The 21,614-nt window shown below is 39.4% G+C and overlaps 2 protein-coding genes and 1 non-coding gene across 8 annotated transcripts in view; 2 read left to right on the plus strand and 1 right to left on the minus strand.

Annotated features, from left to right (window-relative positions):
* Positions 1 to 1,322, minus strand: part of UBE3D (ubiquitin protein ligase E3D) — a 145,120-nt gene extending 143,798 nt beyond the window's left edge. For 4 of the 6 annotated variants that reach the window (XR_008557278.1, XM_054722384.1, XM_054722385.1 and 1 more), the window contains exon 1: positions 1,106 to 1,237. Coding sequence is in view for 4 of the 6 variants with exons in the window: in XM_054722384.1 (XP_054578359.1) it covers positions 1,106 to 1,179 (74 nt within the window). In the remaining 2 variants the exon portion in view is untranslated. Of the gene's footprint in view, positions 1 to 212; positions 241 to 1,105 lie in introns of those variants that run through there. The other 2 variants (XM_054722386.1, XM_054722382.1) reach the window with 2 other exon arrangements.
* A 2,229-nt stretch (positions 1,323 to 3,551) lies between these two features.
* Positions 3,552 to 21,614, plus strand: part of DOP1A (DOP1 leucine zipper like protein A) — a 102,905-nt gene continuing 84,842 nt past the window's right edge. Inside the window, exon 1 of the mRNA XM_028161180.2 lies at positions 3,552 to 3,606. The gene's annotated coding sequence lies outside the window, so the exon portion shown is untranslated. The remainder of the gene's footprint in view (positions 3,607 to 21,614) is intronic.
* Positions 11,021 to 11,152, plus strand: LOC114231160 (small nucleolar RNA SNORA5). The gene has a single exon (XR_003617139.2). It is a non-coding gene; the product is annotated as a small nucleolar RNA SNORA5 (small nucleolar RNA).

Raw genomic sequence — 21,614 nt, forward strand, 5'->3', positions numbered from 1 at the left:
TCTGAACTTCCTTAAACAAGGGAGAGTAATCCGGGACAACCCTGAAGGAAACAGGCAAAGTTGTTTCGTTTTGTGTAAGGTTTGGGTCCCTACCAACCCTGCAAAGTGAAATGGAATTGGAGATACAAATCTGATTTGAGAGACAGAAAGAAGAGAAGTAAATACCCCCATTTTATAATTGGGAAAAAAAAAATCAGACTAAACAATTCTACCTTTGTGAAGAAGCTAGGATCTGAATTCAGTTCTCCTGCCAAATCCAAAACTGCCACACACACACCTGGCTGAGTTAAGGAAAAGAGATAAAGCTAAGCATCCATCTACCTCACAGTGGCGCTGTGTAATACAATTTTTTTTAGGACTTTAATATCTAATTTGCTGTATTTGAAGCAGTGGGCACAGGAGAAAGGATCACATACTACAAAACAAAACAAAAAAAAGGGAGAACACTTTCCTAACAGTTTCGTATGTATGTAGCAGGGGGTTAAAAACACAAGTTACACGGTTTGCAGACTTCTCAGTGGAACTCGTACTACGAATAGAAGAATGAGCTGTAGTAAGCACACCACCTGGGTTAGTCACTCACCAAACACACGTTTTAAACGACTGTACCAGTTCCTCTGCACAGAACAGTTTGGGCAGCAAATAAAAAACAAACACCGACTTTATTTACAAAACAGGAGACTCACTTTGGCACTGATCCTACAGTGAAGCCCCTTTAAAGAGGCAGACAAGGCGTTTTTTGGCACCGTTCCCTTGGAAACGCCGGGGCCGCCGCCGATGGTTTACCTCGGTGCTCCTCAAACGTGACCGCGCACCTGGACCCGGGAGCACGTTCGGTGCAGGTTCTGATCCAGCGGGTCTGCTGTGGGGCGGGGGCTGCATCTCTCAAAGCTCCCAGGTGATGCCGAGATCGAAGGGGGGTGGCGGGGAGAGGGGCGGCTACAGGAGAGGGAGCACTCTACTCTGAGTCATCAAGAGAGCTCTAAGCAACCGGAACGAAGAAATTCAAGAATCCATCCTCCCCAGGGAGGCGGAGACTTGCCGGGTAGCTTAAAAGCGAGCGAGGCACGGTGCCCGGGAGCCCACACTCCCGCCCTGGCCTTACCCCAGGATCAGCAGCGCGCTCTGCAGCCGACTCCGCACCTCCAGGAACACGCGCGTCTCTGCCGGCGGGGCCATGGCGGGCGCCCAGACGGAGGTCCCAGCCAGCCCGCCGCCGGCGCCAGGAGCGCCTCTGCACGTGCGGCTCAAACACCGGCAGCATCGGCGGCGGCCGCCGCACGGGATTCCGGGATCGGCTCGCTCGGCTGAAACAGCCAGCCCACAGCGCCACCTGCCGGGCGGAGAGTGCGCTGCCTAGAGGACTCGATGTGTGTGTGTGGGGAGGGGGGTGTGTGTGAGCATTTTCAGAGCAGGTGTGGGGCCTGAGCCTTGTGAAGGTGGGTGGGAGAGCCAAATTGTCCGCCCACTCTGCTTCTTATGGGTGTGACCTGATGCGTTAGTCTCCTTGGAAATGACCTTAAAAATCAGACGGGGCGTACATTCCTTTGCCAGCGTGGATAGAGATGAGGCTGGAAGAGACGGAGCGGATGGAGGGAGGCAATACAGGCAGGCACAGTCCCCTGGAAGCCCAAGAGCAGAATTCTTCACCCCAAATACACTGTATTTTGTTTTTGTGTTTTGTTTTGTTTTTATGGACTATGATCTCATTTTTATGATCTATGGGCGGGAGGTCCTTCAGTAGCTCTCCTCTATCTGAGGCCACAGATGTCCAGGATTGATGTGACATTGCTTCTCAAGTTAGACAAAATTGCTCCAAGTTGCAAATGTGTAAGAAGTTTTCTGTTCGTTCCCTATGCAGAATAGAGTGTATTAAAACCAGTAACATGGATCACAGGATTAATCATTCCTATAAGCTTTGAAAAAAGGAAGATGAGAATGATTCCATGTGTACATTTTCACTGTTCACTTTTGTGGAAGTAAAAACTGACTCAGAGAAGTCCTAATCTTATTACTACCAGAGGATTATTTTGGAAAGTTTGACACAGTAACGAAAAGGATCTAGTATATTGTAAATACTTATAGTGGGAAATAACTAAAATATAAGTCCATGGAAGCTTTATAAGAATTCTTTAAAAGCAAGAGGCTGTTTTTTAAAAACAGAAAAGTGAATGTTTGTACACAGAAAATCATATGTTTATTGATGTTCTACTTTATCATTTCAAGGTCATAATTACCACACACCAAACATTCATCTAGACATTTTCTGAGTATATAATAAACCTCTATGTTAGAGACACTAGTTTAAGACAATATTTCTAAAATTAGTATTTGAGCCCTAGCTGGTTTGGCTAAGTGGATAGAGTGTCAGCCTGGTTGGGGTGTGTGCAGGAGGCAACCAATCAATGTGTCTCTCACATTGTTTCTCTCTCTCCCTCCCTCTCCCTTCCACTCTTTCTAAAAATCAATATAAAATTATCCTTGGGTGAGGATTAACTAAAATTGGTATTTGAAGTTTTAAAAGTTTATCATGTTGCTTCACAAATTCCTGTATCCATCACAATGATTCAACAACACAGAATTAACTTTACTACTATTCCATCTCAGATAATGGTGATGAAAGGTGATGATTTCAACTCATATCTTCTTTAATTCTCAAGGCTAGGCTGTTAAGTGCTTAAATAACATTCTTAGCATATATGCTCTTCATAATTGGTTTGATTATTTTTATTTTAATTTTTAAAAATATATTTTTATTGATTTCAGAGAGTAAGGGAAAGGGAGAGAGAGGTAGAAACATCAATGATGAGAGTGAATCACTGATTGGTTGCCTCCTGGATGCCCCATACTGGGGATCAAGCCTGCAATCTGGGTAAGTGCCCTGACAGGGAATTGAACCTGTGACCTTATGGTTCAAAGGTCGACGCTCAACCACTGAACCATGCCAGGTGGGGGATTTGATTATTTTTAAAGATTTTTATATTTTTACATTTGTAAAAAAAAATTTTTTTTTTGACTCTATGGTTTAGGGCCTAAACTTTAGGCAAACCAGTGCAACCCTCCTTGTAATAACTACGTGATTTAGAGAGTTCTAGGTTCAAACAGTTCAAAGCTGATAACAACTATTGGTCTTTCCTAAGTCTTCTAACCTCTCTGGGCCTCAAGGTCGGCCTAAGAAATACAAAGGTATTATTTAAATTATATTTAAACAATTATTTAAATAATACTTAAATAATTATTTAAATGATATGTAAAAGCTGTTTTCAACTGCTAGCATCCCTTCAAACTATCAGGATAGGGCTGGCGCTGGCGAGTTAAAAACACCTGCTATAAACCCCTTTGCAGGCCCACTTCCGCAGTTGGTCCGGCCCTGGGCCGCTTCCCTGACACTCCGCTTGAGGGCGCTGTGGCGACAGCTGGCGCCAAGGACGGGGAACGGACCAGGGGGTGGATATAGAGCTCGTCGACGTCGACGCCGGCGTGGGCGTGGGCGCCGGCGCGGTGCACGCTGGGAGCTGTCACTAGGCCCTTCGGCTTTCGGCCTCCGTGTAGCTGCCGCGGTTGCCAGGAGAGCGGCGCTGGCGGGAGCGGCGGAGCCCACAGCAGGTAACCGTGTCCCCGCCCCCATAGCGGTCACGAGGCCGGCCGCTGGCTCTGAGCGGCTTCCTCGGCCTGCCTCGTTCCGGAGCCGCGGGGACGTGCCGGGTCAGGCTGCTGTGGCGTCGGGGGTGATGCCGCCCTGGCCCCGCATGAAGCCGCGAAGCCGGGCGGCCGTCCTCTGGTTTCCGGGGAAGCGGGCGCGGCGCGGGACCGGCGGGCTGGGGCGGGGCGGGGCGGAGGCGCGAGGGCGGCCGGGCCGAGGTGGCCGCAGGTGTCTGGTGGCTCATCCCCAGCCTCCGGCGCTCGGGCCGGCAGGGCGCCAGGTTGGAGTGGAGGTCGCTCGCACCTGCGCGAGGAAGGCGCGCGGGGTAGCCTCTTTGTTGGCGGAATCCAGGCCTCGTGCAGTCTCACTAGTTTTGGGGATCATTTTAAATATTGTGACACCAGTGAATGCCGTCCACGGTGAGTGGCCCACGTGAGGGGTTGGAAAGGAGTGCAGAAGTTGGTTAGAGGAAGTCAGGTTAGTCATAAGGAAGTTGTTAACAATGGTTACCTTTGATTCCCAAGGCTTTTAAAGTTGCTGCTTGAACTACAGTTACGTGTTCAGCCTCCTCCATTCTCCTACCTTGAGGGGGAAGGAGTGGCACACAACTATGCTTTTTTTTTTTTTAACACTCTTTAGGAGCTACTCTTTTTTTTTTTAATTTAAGAGATTACATTTTTAATATATTTCAGAGAGGAAGGGAGAGGGAGAGAGAGAGAGAGAAACATCAATGAGAGAATCTCTGACAGGCTGCCTGCTGCACGGGGCGCCCCCTATGGGGACCCAGCCCGCAGCCCAGGGGTGTGCCCTTGACGGAAGTCGAACCTGGGACCCTTCAGTCCGCAGGCCGCCGCTCTGTCCACGGAGCCAAGCCAGCTAGGGCAACTATACTTTTTTAAAGCCACGTAAATTGTGTTTTGATTAATCTTACACTCTTACAGCTCTCTGGAGTTTGAGAAACATAAATATGGGGGGAAATTGATTTGGAGGCTAGTTAAAGCAATCAAGACTTTTTAATAATAATTACAAAAAGAGTTAGGAAGATGCCTGATACATAAGCCTCGAACTATAGGGAGAAAAAATCTCACCTTTTCGTTGTTATTGGCTATCTTCTATGCAGACATAGATCTTAATTTTACTGTGAATAACATGTCAGCATTAGGTGCTAAGTAACTCACCACCTGATAAAGGACACAATGATTTAGTAGAGCTGACAGAAGTTATAACAAGAGTAAACTAACACCAGTTGTAGTACAAATGCTTTATTTTTAGTGATTACTTTCAGCTGCCACTCTGAACGACCTAATTCCCCAGTATTGCTAAATAATAGCAAATCTCCAGGTGGACATGATTATTAGGAACTGAAGTCTTGAAGAATTAAAAACACCTAAGTTAATACACAAACGTGATACCACAACCAAAATGTTAAATGTAAATGTTGTTAATTAAATGTTTAACGATATACATATAAAGTCAAAGGAGTCCTATTCACCTAAGTTCTTTGTTCTGCTAACCTGGTATGAGCTCTCTGGGCCTCAGTTTTGTCATCTGTTTAAGGGAATTTCATAAGTTTAGAGTTTTTCAAACTGATGTTTCACCCTGAACACTGTTCTGAATTCAATAATAGGCTTACTGCCCAAAAACAGTGTTCCATGGCAAATGATTTGGGAGCACATTGGGTTTAATCAGGAGTTTAACTTTTGATTTGCTTTTAACCGTAGGACTTCTCAAAACCTTTACTACTATTCTTATATGCATGTAAATTCTCAAGGGAATGTTACTGAAGCAGTTCCTAAACCTACCAGGACGGAGAGCCTATTTTCTCATAGCCAACCTGTTAACATCTAGAATGTAGTTACAGCAGGTCCTAGAATAACATTTCCTTCAGTGTAGTTTCCTTGTATCATTCCTGTAGGAACTTGTTTATGTCAGTCAGCTTATGGTAAAATTGGTTTCCTTATGTCATTTCACTTCAGTTTCAAGAACTGACTTATTGTACATAGAATACCAATTTAAAAAGTAAAGCACTTGACTTGAGTCCCCTTTCAATTCTGAAATTCCCCACATGGCTTTCATGTTAAGCTTTCTGGAGCATGAAGATCTAGTGGCAACTCATTGGTATAACCAAGACTTATATTTTCCTTAGTAAAATATTAAGGATACACATAGGTTTCTATGGGCCCAATGCTTTAATTTATAGCAGAAAAGTATCTTCTTTTTCTGGTCTGTTGATGCTTTTCAATACCATAATTATTTCAGGTTTTGAATTTGATTTTATGGGCAAGTCATGATTTTACTAAGAATGGCATTATAAACTTCCAACAGGTAAAGACTTGTTAATCATGGTGTTATTTTTACTATGAATGATTTCCCTCTCTAGTCATGAATTCTTCAACTGTGAAATGTTATAAAAGCCACTTGAAATGTACTTAATAATTGATTACTGAAAATAATTAAAGATTAAAATGTAAATTCTAAGGTGGTTTCTGAATTGCATACTGTCAGGATCTACATGTTTAATACTATCTTAAATAATTTTGCTAAATTCTGTCAGGTGTCACTAGCACACAACCGGTGTGGCTACTTCTCTCTGTTCTTTGTTACTTTACTAGGGATGAGTGCTATTAATGAACTCCTTTGTTTGGGAGGGATAACACATTTAATTTTAATAGGTAAGCCTTAATTCAGATAACTTCTCTCCCTGAAATGAAACTATTATGTAGAAGCATAGAGCTGCTATTTTTTTCTGTTATAGCTAAAATATTTATTGAAATTTTATTATATGAAAATAAGTACTTTTGATTCCCTTTAAAATGTGATTTCCATTTTCTGTTTATTGCATTCACCTCTCCCTCCCCAAGTTACTCAAGCCTGAAACCTCAATGACTTTTCATTGCATAGGTCAAATATATGGTATCAAATTTATTAAGGGAAAATTTACATATAATAATGTGCACTCATTTTATATGTTCATTATAAACACACTTATGTAACCACCACCACAATCAAGATTTGAAACATGTCACCACTCAGGCCTGTATTGTTAGGCTTTTGTTCTCTTTGAATACTCTGTCTCTACATGTCTAAATCATACCTATCAAGTCCTAGCTTTAATGCCACCTTGTGTATTGCTTCATTTTGAAATAATTTCCTTTTCCCCTTTTCTATTTACATTTCTTTGAATATCCTTTTCTATCCTTAATGATGGCCAAACGAATGGCATGCTCATAGTTGGCATTTACACTTATTTGTTTACCCAAAGGAAAAGTGTAGTATTTCTCAAACTTCAGCCATTTCTTAAATTTATTTTTATTTTTTTCAATTACAATTACAGTTTACATTCAGTATTATTTTGTATTAGTTTAAGGTGTACAACACAGTGGTTAGACAATCATGTACTTTACAAAGTGTTCCCCTGATATTTCCAGTACATACCTGGCACCATAGTTATTACAATATTACTTAACTACATTTCCCACGCTGTACTTTACACCCCCATTACTGTTTGGTAACTGCCAATCTGTATTTCTCAATCCCTTCACCTTTTCCATCCTTTCCCCCAAACTCCCTCCCCTCTGGCAGCCATCAGCCTGTTCTCTGTATCTATGAGTCTGTTTCTCTTATGTTTGTTCATGAATATTGTTATTTACATTACACATGTAAGTGAGATCATATGGTATCTGTCTTTCTCTGACTGACTTATTTCACTGGGCATAATACCCTCTAGGTCCATCCATGCTGTCACAAATAATAAGATTTCATTCTCTTTATGGCCGAGTAATATTCCATTGTATATAGGTACCGCTGCTTTTTTATCCATTTGTCTGTTGATGGAAACTTGGGTTGCTTCTGTAGATTGGCTACTATAAATAACAACAATGCAATGAATATAGGGGTGCATATATTCTTTTGAACTAGTGTTTTGGGTTTCTTCAGCTATATACCCAGAAGTGGAATCGCTGGGTCATAAGGCAGTTCCATTTATAATTGTTTGAAGAACCTCCCTACTGTTTTCCACAGCAGCTGCACCAGTCTTCATTCCCACCAGCAGTACGTGAGGGGATTTTCTCCATATCTTCATCAACACTTGTTTGTAGATTTATTGATGATAGCCATTCTGACAGGTGTGAGGTAATATCCATTGTGGTTTTAATTGCCATTTCTCTGATGATTACTGATGTTGAGCATCTTTTCACATCCGTTGGCCATGTTTATGTCCTCTTTGAAGAAATGTCTATTCAGGTCCTCTGCCCATTTTCAAATTGGATTGTTTGTTTTGGGGCTGTTGAGTTGTATGCATTCTTTATAAATTTTACATAGTAATCCCTTATCAGATGTATCATTGGTGAATATCTTCTCCCATTCAAAAAACGTTTTAATTTGATGTTGTCCAATTCATTTTTTTCTTTTGTTCAACCTCCCTAAGGAGATATATCAGAAAAAATATTACTGAGAGAAATGTCCGAGATTTTACTACCTATGTTTTTTCCTGGGAGTTTTATGGTTTGAGTCTTACATTTAAATTTAAGTCTGTAATCCAGCGGTGAGGAACCTTTTTTCTGCCAAGAGTCATTTGGAAATTATAACATCATTTGTGGGCCATACAAAATTATCAACTTAAAAATTAACTACATTTGGTCAAACATTTAATTAACTCATCCGTATTGCCTTGGTAGGGCCAGACTAAATTATTTCTCTTGTAGATGGTGCAAAAAGGTGGTCTAGTTTCATTTTTGTGCCTATATCAGTCCAGTTTGCCCACCACGATTTATTGAATAGACTATCTTTACCCATTATATGTTCTTGCCTCTTGACAAACATTAATTGGCCATATAGCCATGGGTATATTTTTGGGCTCTCTATTCTGTTCCATTGATTTATATGTCTAGTTTTTGTTTATTTGTTTTTATGCCAGGTCATGCTTTTTTTTATTACTGTGGCCTTGTCGTATAGTTTGATATCAGGGAGCATGATTCCTTCAACTTCGTTCTTCTTTCTCAATATTGCTATGGCTATTTGGAGTCTTTTTTTGTTCCATATGAATTTTTGGATTATTTATCTTGTTCTGTGAAGTACACCATTGGTATTTTGATAGGAATTGAGTTGAATCTATAGGTTGCTTTGAGTAGTATGGACATTTTCACAATGCTAATTCTTCCTATCCATGAGCATAGTATATACTTCCACTTATTTGTATCATCACTTTCTTCATTGTCATAATTTTCCGAGTATTGGTCTTTTGCATCCTTGGTTAAATTTATTCCTAGTTATTTTACTTTTATTGCTGATGCAGTTGTAAATGGGATTGTTTTCTTAGATTCCCTTTCAGACAGTTCATTATTGGTATATAAAAAGAAACTGATTTCTGGACATTTATTTTATATCCTACTACTTTACTGAATTTATCAGTTCCAGTAGTTTTTTGGGGGACTCTTCAGGATTCTCTATGTAAAATATGTCATCTGCAAATAATGACAGTTTTCCTTTCCAATTTGAATGCTTTTTATTTCTTCTTGTCACATTGCTGTGGCTGTGATTTCCAGTACTATGTTGAATAAGAGGGGTGAAAGTGGACATCCTTGTTTTATTACTGATCTTAAGGGAAATGCTTTTAGTTTTTCCCAATTGAGTATGATATTAGCTTTGGTTTTGTCATATATGTCCTTTAATACATTGAGGTGTATTCCCTGTTTCCAGTTTACTATAAGTTTTTATCATATATGGGTGCTGAATTTTGTCAAATGCTTTTTCTGAATGTGATGATATGATCATATGAATTTTATCCTTCATTTTGTTTAAGTTGTGTATCACATTAACTGATTTGCAGATATTGTGCCTACCATGCATCCCAAGAATAAATCCCACCTGATTATGATGTATGATTTTTTAAGATATTTCTAGAATTGACTTGCTAATATTTTTTTTGAGGATTTTTACATCTAGGTTGATCAGGAATATTGGTGTATAATTTTCTTTCTTTGTCATGTCTTTATCTGGTTTTGAAATTAGGGTAAGGCAGGCCTCGTAAAATGAGTTTGGAAGTCTTCCCTCCACTTGACTTGTTTGCAGTAGTTTGAGGATATAAGTGTTCTTCTTTGAATATTTGGTAAAATTTACATGTGAAGCCATCCGGTTGAGGGCTTTTTTTAATTTGTTGGAAGATTTTTTTATTGCTGCTTCAATTTCATTAGTTATAATTGGTCTGTTCAGATTTTGTTTCTTGATTCAGTTTTGGGAGATTGTGTATTTCTAGAAATTTTTCCATTTCTTCCATATCATCTAATTTGTTGGCCTATGGTTGTTAGTAATATTTTCTGTATATTTCCGTGGTGCCAGTTGCTACTTCTCTTTCATTTCTGATTTTATTTATTTGGGTCCCCTCTCTTTTTTATTTGATGAGTCTGATTAAAAGGTTTTTCAATCTGGTTTATCGTTTCAAAGAACCAGCTCTTGATTTCATTGATCTTTTGTGTTGTTGCTTTTTTAGACTCTATTTTGTTTATTTCCACTCAGATCTTTATTATTTCCTTCCTTCTACTCACTTTGGGCTTTGTTATTTTTCTAGTTCCTTTAAGTTTAAAGTTATATTGCTTATTTGAGAGATTTCTTGTTTCTTGAAGTAGGCCTGGAATGCTATGAATTTCCCTTTTATAGATTTGGGGTAATTGTGTTTTCATTTTCATTTGTCTCAGGGTATCTTTTGATTTATTTCTTGATTTCATTGTTTTATATTCATTGTTTAATAGACATGTTATTTAGCCTCCATGTGATTGTGTGTTTTTCTTCTTGTAATTGATTTCTGGTCTCATACCAGGTCAAAAAAGATGCTTGATATGATTTCAATTTTTTTAATGTATGAGTTGTTTTGTGTCCTGACATGTGGTCTGTCCTAGAAAATGTTCCATGGGCACTTGAAAAGAATGTATATTCTGCTACTTTGGGGTGAAATGCTCTAAAGATATCAATTAAATCCATCTGACCTAGTCTGTTATTTAAGGCCCTCATCAAACTCAGTCATTTTTTAAAAATATATATATTTTATTGATTTTTTTACAGAGGAAGGGAGAGGGATAGAGAGTTAGAAACATCGATGAGAGAGAAACATCAATCAGCTGCCTCCTGCACACCCCCTACTGGGGATGTGTCCGCAACCAAGGTACATGCCCTTGACCGGAATTGAACCTGGGACCCTTCAGTCTGCAGGCTCTATCCACTGGGCCAAACTCAGTCATTTTTATATCATCTACAAAATTCTGGCCACAACTGCATACTTCCTGCATACTTAACTTCTTTACTATTTCTTTATATCAATGTCATTATTAAAATATTTTTTTATATATTTTTACTGATTTTAGAGAGGAAGGGAGAGGGAGAGAGTGATGGAAACGTCAATGTGACTGTCCCATCCATGGCAGGCACTGGCCCAGAAGGCTGCCACAGAAACACTCTGGCGCATGGGCCCTGATCCCCTCTGCTGGGCCTCAGGGGTAAATTTGGCTACAGACATCAAAGAATAAAAAAGAAACATCAATGATGAGAGAGAATCATTTATGGCTTCCCCCTGCATGCCCCACACTGGGGATAGAGCCTGCAACCCAGGCATGTGCCCTGACCGGGAATTGAACCGTGACCTCCTGGTTCATAGGTTGACACTCAACCACTGAACCACACCAGCCAGACTAAAATAATTTTTAAAGGAAACTTGGAATAATCACCATCAGTAAGAAACAGGTATTACTTGTCATAAACAGAAGGTAGACATAAAGATGAAAATAATGGAAACAAAACAGTATTGATAAATTCTAGCTAGAATTGTCTGCTGAAGACTTAGTTTGAGATTTACTGTTCTTTGTTTAAAAAGAAAGGTATCAAGAATTAGGGAGGCGTTGATAACACCAATCTGAGACCTCCTGATACAGTCTGATGAATTTAAATAGAATGAAGGGAGAATAAATTGCTCACTTGCTACATTGTCACTTAGCATTGTCTTTGGGGCCCATGAAATCATCTCCTATCTGATTGGTAGCCAAAATTTCGTTAAGATACTGTATTATACAGGGCTTGAAAATTCCTTAGAATTTTATTTGTGAAAGAATTGGGAAACAAAGCCTCAATTCTCAATTAAAAGGTATACTAGAGTTAACTTTAAAAATATGATATGGCCGAAACCGGTTTGGCTCAGTGGATAGAGCGTCGGCCTGCGGACTCAAGGGTCCCAGGTTCGATTCCGGTCAAGGGCATGTACCTTGGTTGCGGGCACATCCCCAGTAGGGGGTGTGCAGGAGGCAGCTGATCGATGTTTCTCTCTCATCGATGTTCCTAACTCTCTATCCCTCTCTCTTCCTCTCTGTAAAAAATCAATAAAATATATTAAAAAAATATATGATATGAAGACAAAAAGTTAACATGATTATAATTGAATCGCTTTTTTAAAAAAATGTTTTTAATGTTACTAATCTTTTACAAATAAAACTATCAAATTTTTGTTTTAAGGGTACATTAACTTTTAAGATAAACCTTTAAATCTAAAAATATCTGACACCTACTGGGAATCTTTTATAGACAAAGTGATGATTGGATAAAATGTTAATAACATAATATTTATCTGGCAAAGCTCCTATAAGAGTAGATGATGTAATAAACTTTATAGGATCTACTATCTCCTTTTCTTTTTCCTTTTTTCTTAAGTTTAAGTTATATCTTCATTATTTCCGTCCTGCAGAACATTTTAAGTCTAATTTCTTATGAGGTAATGAAAAGCTCTCTTATGGCAAGAACTTTGTATGAACAGGCAGGTAAATAAATTCCCTACTCTGTAAAATACATCTTATATTTCAGTTTGCTATGGTTATTTATAGGCATATATCTATATTATGAACTTAATGTATAAATTGTATTAGTTTGTGTTCATGAATAAAGAGTTCAGGTAAGTAGGCCATTTATTTGGTGTTACTCTTTTTGAAAAATAACCTGAGTGATAGATACTAGGTTTATCAGTACATACAATAATTTGCTATTCAACCAGGAGTCGGATTGCTGTTAAAGTTTCTGGGATGCAACCTCAATTGGAAACTAAGAAATTAGTCCTTTGGATGAATAGTCATTATTTTGTAAAAAGTCACCACTCAGCCCTAGCGGGTTTGGCTCAGTGGATAGAATGCCAGCCTGCTGACTGAAGGGTCCCAAGTTCGGATTCCGGTCAAGGGCACATGCCTGGTTGCAGGCTTGTTCCCCAGTAGGGACTGTGCAGGAGGCAGCCAAGCAATGATTCTCTCTCATCATTGATATTTCTATCTCGCCCTCTCCCTTCCTCTCTGAAATCAATAAAAATATAAAAACTTAAAAAAAGTCATCACTCAAACAAGTAGTTTCTTTCCTGTGTCTCTACCATAAAGCAGAAGTCATCATTTAAAAGTGACATCTGACTATAATCAGAAAAACTATAAAAGCACAGCAGTCTTAGTCCTTTGAAATAAACAGGTAAATAGCTCTGCATTTCCAGCTGCTTTTGATTGTGCTGTTACATTATGAAAAAGTACTATAAAATATTAACTGCCTGAAACCTTTAGGGTATGTATTTTGATCAATGCATTTTTCCTGGTAGCTGGAACTTTTATATATTATATACTACAAATGCCATCCCAGTTTGCTGATTATACTTTTTGCTTGTCTGCAGCACAATGCACTCGACCCTGTGGCCTTTCTGTGCACACTTACACATGCCTTACATTATGTCTTAATTTTAAAGTTTCCTGGACAGAAGTTTTTCTCCTGAGGGGAAAAAAATAGAAGATAGTACTTGCTTTTAAGTTGCTGTCATTTTGGAAGATAAATGAATGACTTCCATATCACCAGTTCCGTAAGTGTTACCACCAGTTAGGAGTTCACCTTTGTTCTGAGTAAGGTGCCCCAAAAACTTTTTTGTGTGTCTTTGTGGCATCCAGCATTTTATTGAAAGGCTTTCCTCAAAGTACTGGTACCTAAGTCTACCTGATTCTGTAATTTGAGGCTGCCCATTAGGTTTATGAGTTCTGATAAATAGGACTATTTTTATTATGTCTTCTAAGTTATAGAGGTTGTGGTTGAATAAATGAAAAAATTATTTGAGAATAAACTCTTTAGTTATTGTTGCATAACTGATTATTTCAAAACATGGTGACTTCAACATTAAATATCTTTCACAGTTTCTGTCAGAGGGGATTGGGAGCAGTTTGGTTGTGAGGTTCTGCTTGAGTATTTTGTGAGTTTTTCAGATGTGGACCTAGGCTATAGTCATGTAAAACTTTGGGGTTGAAGAAACCCTTTCCAAAGTGACTCACTTACATGCTGGCAAGTTGTGTATTTGTGTGTGTGTGTATGTATGTGTGTGTGTGTGTGTGTGTATGTAAATTATATGAATATACAGTTCCTCATTTTAAAAAATATAAATGGTAGCATCCTATAAACACCGTTATGCGCCTTGATTATTTTAGTTTATATATGTTGGGAGCATTTTCTAAATCAATACATAGACATCCTATAAACACCATTATGCGCCTTGATTATTTTAGTTTGTATATGTTGGGAACATTTTCTAAATCAATACATAGGCTTTATTCATTCTTTTTACCATCTGTGTATATTCTGTTGTCATTTAATGTTTATATCTTGGGATATGATAAGACACTTGGACAGTCCCCAGATACATCTTTAGAATTGGATAATATTGAATGTTTCTTTCTCTTCAGCCCTCCCCCTACCTTTCATGGCAAAGGAGGGAGGGAAGAGGAGAGCTCATCTATCTATATATATTAAAGCCTAATATGCAGATTGCCCCCTCGGGAGATAGGGAGTTCGATCAATCACTATGACGTGTGCTGACCACTAGGGGGTGGTGTGGAACGAAGGGAGGCCCTGGCCAGCAGCCTGAAAGCCCGGATCTGCCCTGATCACCAGCCAGGCCTAGAGACCCTACCCGTGCACGAATTTCTGCATCGGGCCTCTAGTCTAATGATAAACAAGTTGGCTCAAAGTATCTTCAGGTAATTACTGTATTCTGAAATTAGGTTTACTCATTGCTTATAACCATTTAAACAAAACTTTTTAAAATTCAAATGATCTGCTGAACTATTTCATCTCTTTTTTAAATGTTACCTCTGTACACTATAAATATGAAAACATAAATCTGTATAATTCGATAATTTTCTTAGGGCCTAATTTGTCTAAAGAAATCTTTACCTTTTTTTTTAAGAGACACACAGAGACAGAGACATCAATTTGTTGTTTCACTTATTTATGCATTCATTGGTTGCTTCTTGTATTTGCTCTGACCAGGGATAAAACCTGTAACCTTGGTGTATGGGGATGATGCTCTAATCAACTGAGCTACCCAGTCAGGGCCTATAGCTTTTTTTAACAGCTATTTTATTTTCATCTTTGAATGAGATAAAACATTGCACTAAGTTGTGTTTTATGATAGTTCAGGTTTAGTTTATCTGAATTATACATTTCAAAGAAATGCGACTAAATTGTCAAGTGGACTGTAGATCAAGTCAGAAAAGCTATTTATTAAGAGCTCCTGAATGATTATAAATGCCATTTTGACTTGCCTGCATCACTTTATGAAAAAACAAATTGAAATTTTTATTACATATTTATTTATACATTTCATTTTAAGTTATTTATATTATTAAATACTTCGTTATTGTGTCTATTGAGAAGTAGATATTTTATCTTTTAATTCAAACAAAAACTCATTTGATAGAGGTAATGGCAATGTTTGGTTTCTTGTTTGGGGTGGTGGAAATGTTCTATATTTTTTTTTTTTTTTTTTTTAAATATATTTTATTGATTTTTCACAGAGAGGGAGAGAGAGGGATAGAGAGTTAGAAACATCGATGATAGAGAAACATCGATCAGCTGCCTCTTGCACAACCCCCACTGGGGATGTGCCCGCAACCAAGGTACATGCCCTTGACCGGAATCGAACCTGGGACCTTTCAGTCCGCAGGCCGACGCTCTATCCACTGAGCCAAACCGGTTTCGGCTCTATATTTTAACTATGGTGCAGAATCTTGATTGTTTTGATAGTTTTGTAGGTGTATGCATTAATCATAACTTATCAAATGTTTGTTAAGTATGTGCAGTTTAATAAAATATTTTTAAAAACCCACCTCATTTGGCAATGACATTTTAATTTACATTCCTGAGACTATTTGAGATAGGTTAGTGAGGTTCTTCAGTTTTCCATTTTGGTACCAGTTAAGTTCAGAGCCATATCTGATGCTTAATTATAACTTACTAGAGGCCCGGTGCACAAAATTTGTGCACGGGAGGGGGGGTGTCCCTCAGCCCAGCCTGCACCCTCTCCAATCTGGGACCTCTCAAGAGATGTCCGACTGCCCTCTCACAATCCAGGACTGCTGGCTCCCAACTGCTCGCCTGCCTGCCTTCCTGATTGCCCCTAACCGCTTCTGCCTGCCAGCCTGATCACCTCCTAAACACTCCCCTGCCAGCCTGATTGATGCCTAACTGCTCCCCTGCCAGTCTGTTTGCCCCTAACTGCCCTCATCTGCAGGCCTGGTCCCCCCCAACTGCTCTACCCTGCAGGCCTGGGTCCCCCTCAACTGCCCTTCCCTGCAGGCCCGGTCACCCCCAACTTCCCTCCTCTGCCAGCCTGGTCACCCCTAACTGCCCTCCCCTGCAGGCTTGATTGCCCCTAACTGCCCTCCCTTGCAGGCCTGGTCCCTCCCAAATGCCCTTCCCTGCTGGCCATCTTGTGGTGGCCATCTTGTGTCCACATGGGGGCAGCCATCTTTGACCACATGGGGGCAGCCATCTTGTATGTTGGAGTGATGGTCAATCTGCATATTACTCTTTTATTAGACAGGATAGAGGCCTGGTGCATGGGTGGGGGCCAGCTGGTTTGCCCTGAAGGATGTCCTGGATCAGGGTGGTGGTTCCCTTGGGGTGTGGGGCGGCCTGGGCTAGGGGCCTGTGGTGCTTTGCAGGCCGGCCACACCCCCCGGCGACCCAAGCGGAGGCCCTGGTATCTGGGATTTATTTATCTTCTACAATTGAAACTTTGTAGCCTGGAGTGGAGCCAAGCCTCCTGCTCGCTCCGTGGCAGCAGCCATTTCTGTTGGGACTTATTTATCTTCTATAATTGAAACTATGTAGCCTGGAGTAGAAGCTTAGTCTGGGCAGGGCTGCAGAAGCTTGGCTTCCTCCATCGCTGGGGGCAACCCTAGCCTCCTGCTCTCTCCAGCTCCGTGGCTGCCGCCATTTGTGTTGGGATTTATTTATCTTCTATAATTAAAACTTTGTAGCCTTGTGTGGAGGCCTAGGCCTGCAAGGGCAGGCAGAAAGCTTGGCTTACTCCATTGCCAGGGAAACCCAAGCCTCCCTCCCACTCTCTCTGTGGCTGCAGCCATCTTGGTTGGGTTTATTTGCATATTTGCTCCTGATTGGCGTGGCTGGCGGGCGTGGCTTGTGGGTGTAGTGGGGGTATGGTCAATTTGCATATTACTCTTTTATTAGATAGGATTGGCCCTCATAATCAACTTACTTGATTCCTAGTATTGTGTTTGTATTGTTAATAATAGGGACAATGACTTTTAGAGCATTTTCTATGTGCCAGGCACTCTGATGGCTTTGATATGTTCTCTATTTAATTTTGACAACCATTGAGGTAGGTATTATCTCCTTTACAGATGAGGAAACTGAAGCTTGCACATTTGCCCAAGGTCATACAGCTCCTAAGTAATTGGTAGAACTAGGATTTGGATTCCCATTTATCTTGACTTTAACCCCTGTGCTTGGAGGCCTTGCCCTCTACTGCCTATCTTTTCATGGGTTGATGTTTCTACAAAACACCGTTTGGTTATTGAATATGTGTATTTTTTGCCATGTGCCACCACCTTTCTGGAGGACAGGCGACATATAGTTTCCTTGGGAATGTTATATTTGCGTTATGATCTAAGTGTGATTTGTGGGCCATTTATAAATTCTTTGGTAAGGAAACATGAAATGAGCACAGAAATGAAACTTAAGTATTTAGAAACTTTTGTAGCAGTTTGATGTTGCTTCAGCAACTAATACATGATTTTATATTTTAGGAAAATATCAGCCATGGAGTGGAGGGAAAAACTGGCTCTTCACAGAGAGTTTGAGGAGTTTTGATCTAAATCATTTAAAACATAAAATACTATAGAAAAATGTATCTGAGAATAATTTAACTCTATTATATATATACTTGATGAAAAATTGCATTAATTATATATTGGCTGAAGACTTCAAAAGTGGTGTATCCCTAGACTTCTCCTCTGATATATGAATAATTTTATGGCATTAAAATCATTGAGGAGGCATAACCAAATTTTTAGTCCAAGGGTCTATCTGACCATCTTTTCCATGGAAAAAAAATACTGTAGCTCCTCTTCTGATGAAACTTCTACAGAATGTCCTTTTAAATTTTTAGCCATTTTCATGAGAGTTTGCTTTTAAGGTTCTACCTGAGTGTTACATGTGTCCTATGCTATGTGAACTCTTTAATCATATTTAAATATTTAGAATTTTTTGGTTAAATAAATAAGAAAATCCAAATTTCTTAGTGACTCAACTTTTTTATTTTTTTTATTTTTAGCTATAAACACATGCAAAAGTTATAAACGCCACAAACTTAGCTGAATTTTTTGGTATGTTTTTGTATTCATTTTGCACAGTTTTTTTGTGCCAAATAAGAAAAGTATGTTTGAAGATAAGTCAATTAAGTTAATACTGCTTCACAATTATATTATTATTACTCTGGTTATTTATCACATCCCCTATTTTCATTGATAGGAATTATTACTAAATTGTTTCTCAGGTTAGCCAGTCTATGCATATTATATATCTTCAAAATGGATGTGTTATATCTTATACTAGAAATATTGCTTAGACAAAAAAAATTGTCCATCAGTGAAATTTATATACATGTTTTACTCTACAACTAGTACATTCTAGGGTTTATTGTTTAGAATTTAGTTATTTCATACTATTTTTATACTCTTTCAAAAAATCCATTCAAGTTGATTTTCCCCCCCTGAGTTTAATATGGCTTGCAATTCTGTCTTCTCTGATTTCTCAGACATATTTTAGTTTATTATAAGGTTCATTCTTCATTCCATATATGTCACTATTAATATTTTATTAGTTATGACATGACTTTAATTGCTTTAGTATGTCACTCAGTGTTTTGTATCTGAAATATTGTTGTGTGTGTTTATTATTAAATTTAGTTTTGAAAAATTTTAGAGACCAGCCCTAGCTGGTTTGTCTCAGTCTATAGAGCATTGGCCTGTGGACCAAAGGGTCCTGGGTTTGATTACAGTCAAGAGCATGTACCTTGGTTGCAGGCTCTTACCCAGCCCAGGCCCTGGTCGGGGCTCATGCGGGAGGCAACCAATCGATGTGTTTCTCTCACATGGATGTTTCTCTCTGTCTTTCCCTCTCTCTTCTACTCTTCCTAAACATCAATGGAAAAATATCCTCAGGTGAGGATTAATAAAAATAAAAAAAGAAAAGAAAAATTTTAGAAACCATAGATTGGTGATAAAACAGCTTGCATAGTTTTTAATTTCCATATTTAACTACTATACTTAAACCACTGTGTATGAACCCAGCTTGATCCTCAGTATTATAAGTTATGTGCTATGAAATATAACAGATATGTATAAAACATAGTTCCTGCTCTCAAATACTTCTAATTCTAGTAGGGAAACTGTAAACAGTATTACAGATGTCCCCCGTTTTTCCCCCTTTGTCCCCCTCCTAGGGCCCCCACCCCAGACCTTCACCGCACTATTGTGTCCATGGGCTATGCACATATACATGTAAGTTCTTTAGTTAATCTCTTCCCGCCCTCTCTCTCTCCCCTTCCCTCTGAGATATGTCAGTCTGTTCCATGCATCCCTGTCTCTGTACCTATTTTGTTCGTCAGTTTATTTTGTTCATTAGATTCCACATATAGGTGAGATCATGTGATACTTGTCTTTCTCTGACTGTCTTATTTCTCTTAGCATAATGATCTCCAGGTCCATTCATGCTCTCTCAAAGAGTAAGAGAACCTTCTTTTTTACAGCTGCATAGTATTCCATTGTATAAATGTACCACAGCTTTTTTACCCACTCATCTACTGATGAGCACTTGGGCTGTTTTAAGATCTTAGCTATCCTATATAATAATCCTATATAATAAAGATGTAATATGCAAATTGACCCTCATGCCCTCGTGTCACAAGATGGCCGCCCCCGCGTCATCATCAGATGGCCGCCCCCATGTTGTCACGAGATTGCCGGCAGGGGAGGGCAGTTGGGGGCCACCAGGCCTGAAGGGGAGGGCAGTTGGGGGTGATCGGGCTGGCAGGGGAGCAATTAGGTGTCAATCATGCAGGCAGGGGAGCGGTTAGGTGTCAATCAGGCTGGCAGGGTAGCGGTTAGGGGGCTATCAGGCTGGCAGATAGTGGTTAGGGGCATTCAGGCAGCCAGGCAGGTGAGTGGTTAGGAACCAGCAGTTCTGGATTGTGAGAGGGATGTCCGACTGCCGGTTTAGGGAATCAGGCCTAAACCGGCAGTCAGACATCCCCCGAGGGGTCCCAGATTGGAGAGGGTGCAGGCTGGGCTCAGGGACCCCTCCCACCCCCAGTGCACGAATTCCGTGCACCGGGCCTCTAGTTGTAAATAATGCTGCCATAAACATAGAGGTGCATATATGCTTTCTGATTGGTATTTCGGGATTCTTAGGATATATTTCCAGAAGTGGGATTTCTGGGTAAAAGGCAGATCCATTTTTAATGTTTTGAGGAAATTCCATGCTGATTTCCACAGTGGCTTCACTGGTCTGAATTCCCAACAGCAGTGTACTAGGGTTCCCTTTGCCCCACATCCTTGCCAGCACTTGTTGTTGATTTATTGATGGTAGCCATTCTGGCAGGTGTGAGTTGATACCTCATTGCAGTTTTAATTTGCATTTCTCTGGTTATTAATGACACTGAGCATTTTTTTATATCTCTCTTGTCCATCTGTATGTCCTCTTTGGAGAAGTGTCTACACAGGTGCTTTGCCCATTTTACAGTAGTGATTCGTAATCTTTTTGATGATTATGTAGAAAAAATATATTTGTAAATATTACTAAAGTAGTAGATATATCTCCCCATTAAAATGTAAGATTTTTCATGTAATTTGAGAAAATTCACAGAACCATGAGGCCCATTTTATTCATATATAGTTCATATATATCTTTGAGATAATTTGCATACCATATGATTCACCCACTTAAAGTGTATAACTCAATGGTTTTCAGTACATTCACAAAGTTGTATAACCATTCCTACAATCAATTTTAAAACATTTTTATTATCCCAAAAAGAAACCCCATTTTCATTAGGAATCGCTCCATTTCCCCCCTTATTCCTCTGCCCTCTTCCCCCTCCACCTTAAGCAAAAACTAATTTACTTTCTGTCTCTATAGATTTATCTATTCTGGACATTTCATATTAATGGAATAATATATGTTTTTTATGAATGATTTCCTTTACTTAGCATGTTTTTAGGGTTCATCCATGTTGTACTTCATTCTGTTCTTATGGTTGAAGAATATTCCATTGTGTATTCTATTAATCCACACATCAATTGATGGATATTTGGGTTGTTTCCTTTTTTTGGCAATTATGAATAATGCCTTTTTGAGCATTAATGTAAACGTTTTTGTATGAACATGTTTTCATTTCTCTTGGGTATGTATGTATACTATATTGGAATTGCTGAGTCATAAGGTAATTCTATGTTTAAACTTTTGAGAACTGCCAGACTATTTTTTAAAGCAGCTGTACTAATTTACATTCATACCAGCAGTGTAGAAGGGTTCCAGTTTTTCTGTATCTTTGCCAATATTTGTTATTGTCTTTTTTATTCTAGGCATCCTAGTTGTGTGAAGTATCAAATTGTGGTTTTCA

Source organism: Eptesicus fuscus, chromosome 10 (assembly GCF_027574615.1).
Source record: "Eptesicus fuscus isolate TK198812 chromosome 10, DD_ASM_mEF_20220401, whole genome shotgun sequence".
Classification (NCBI taxonomy): Eukaryota; Metazoa; Chordata; class Mammalia; order Chiroptera; family Vespertilionidae; genus Eptesicus; species Eptesicus fuscus.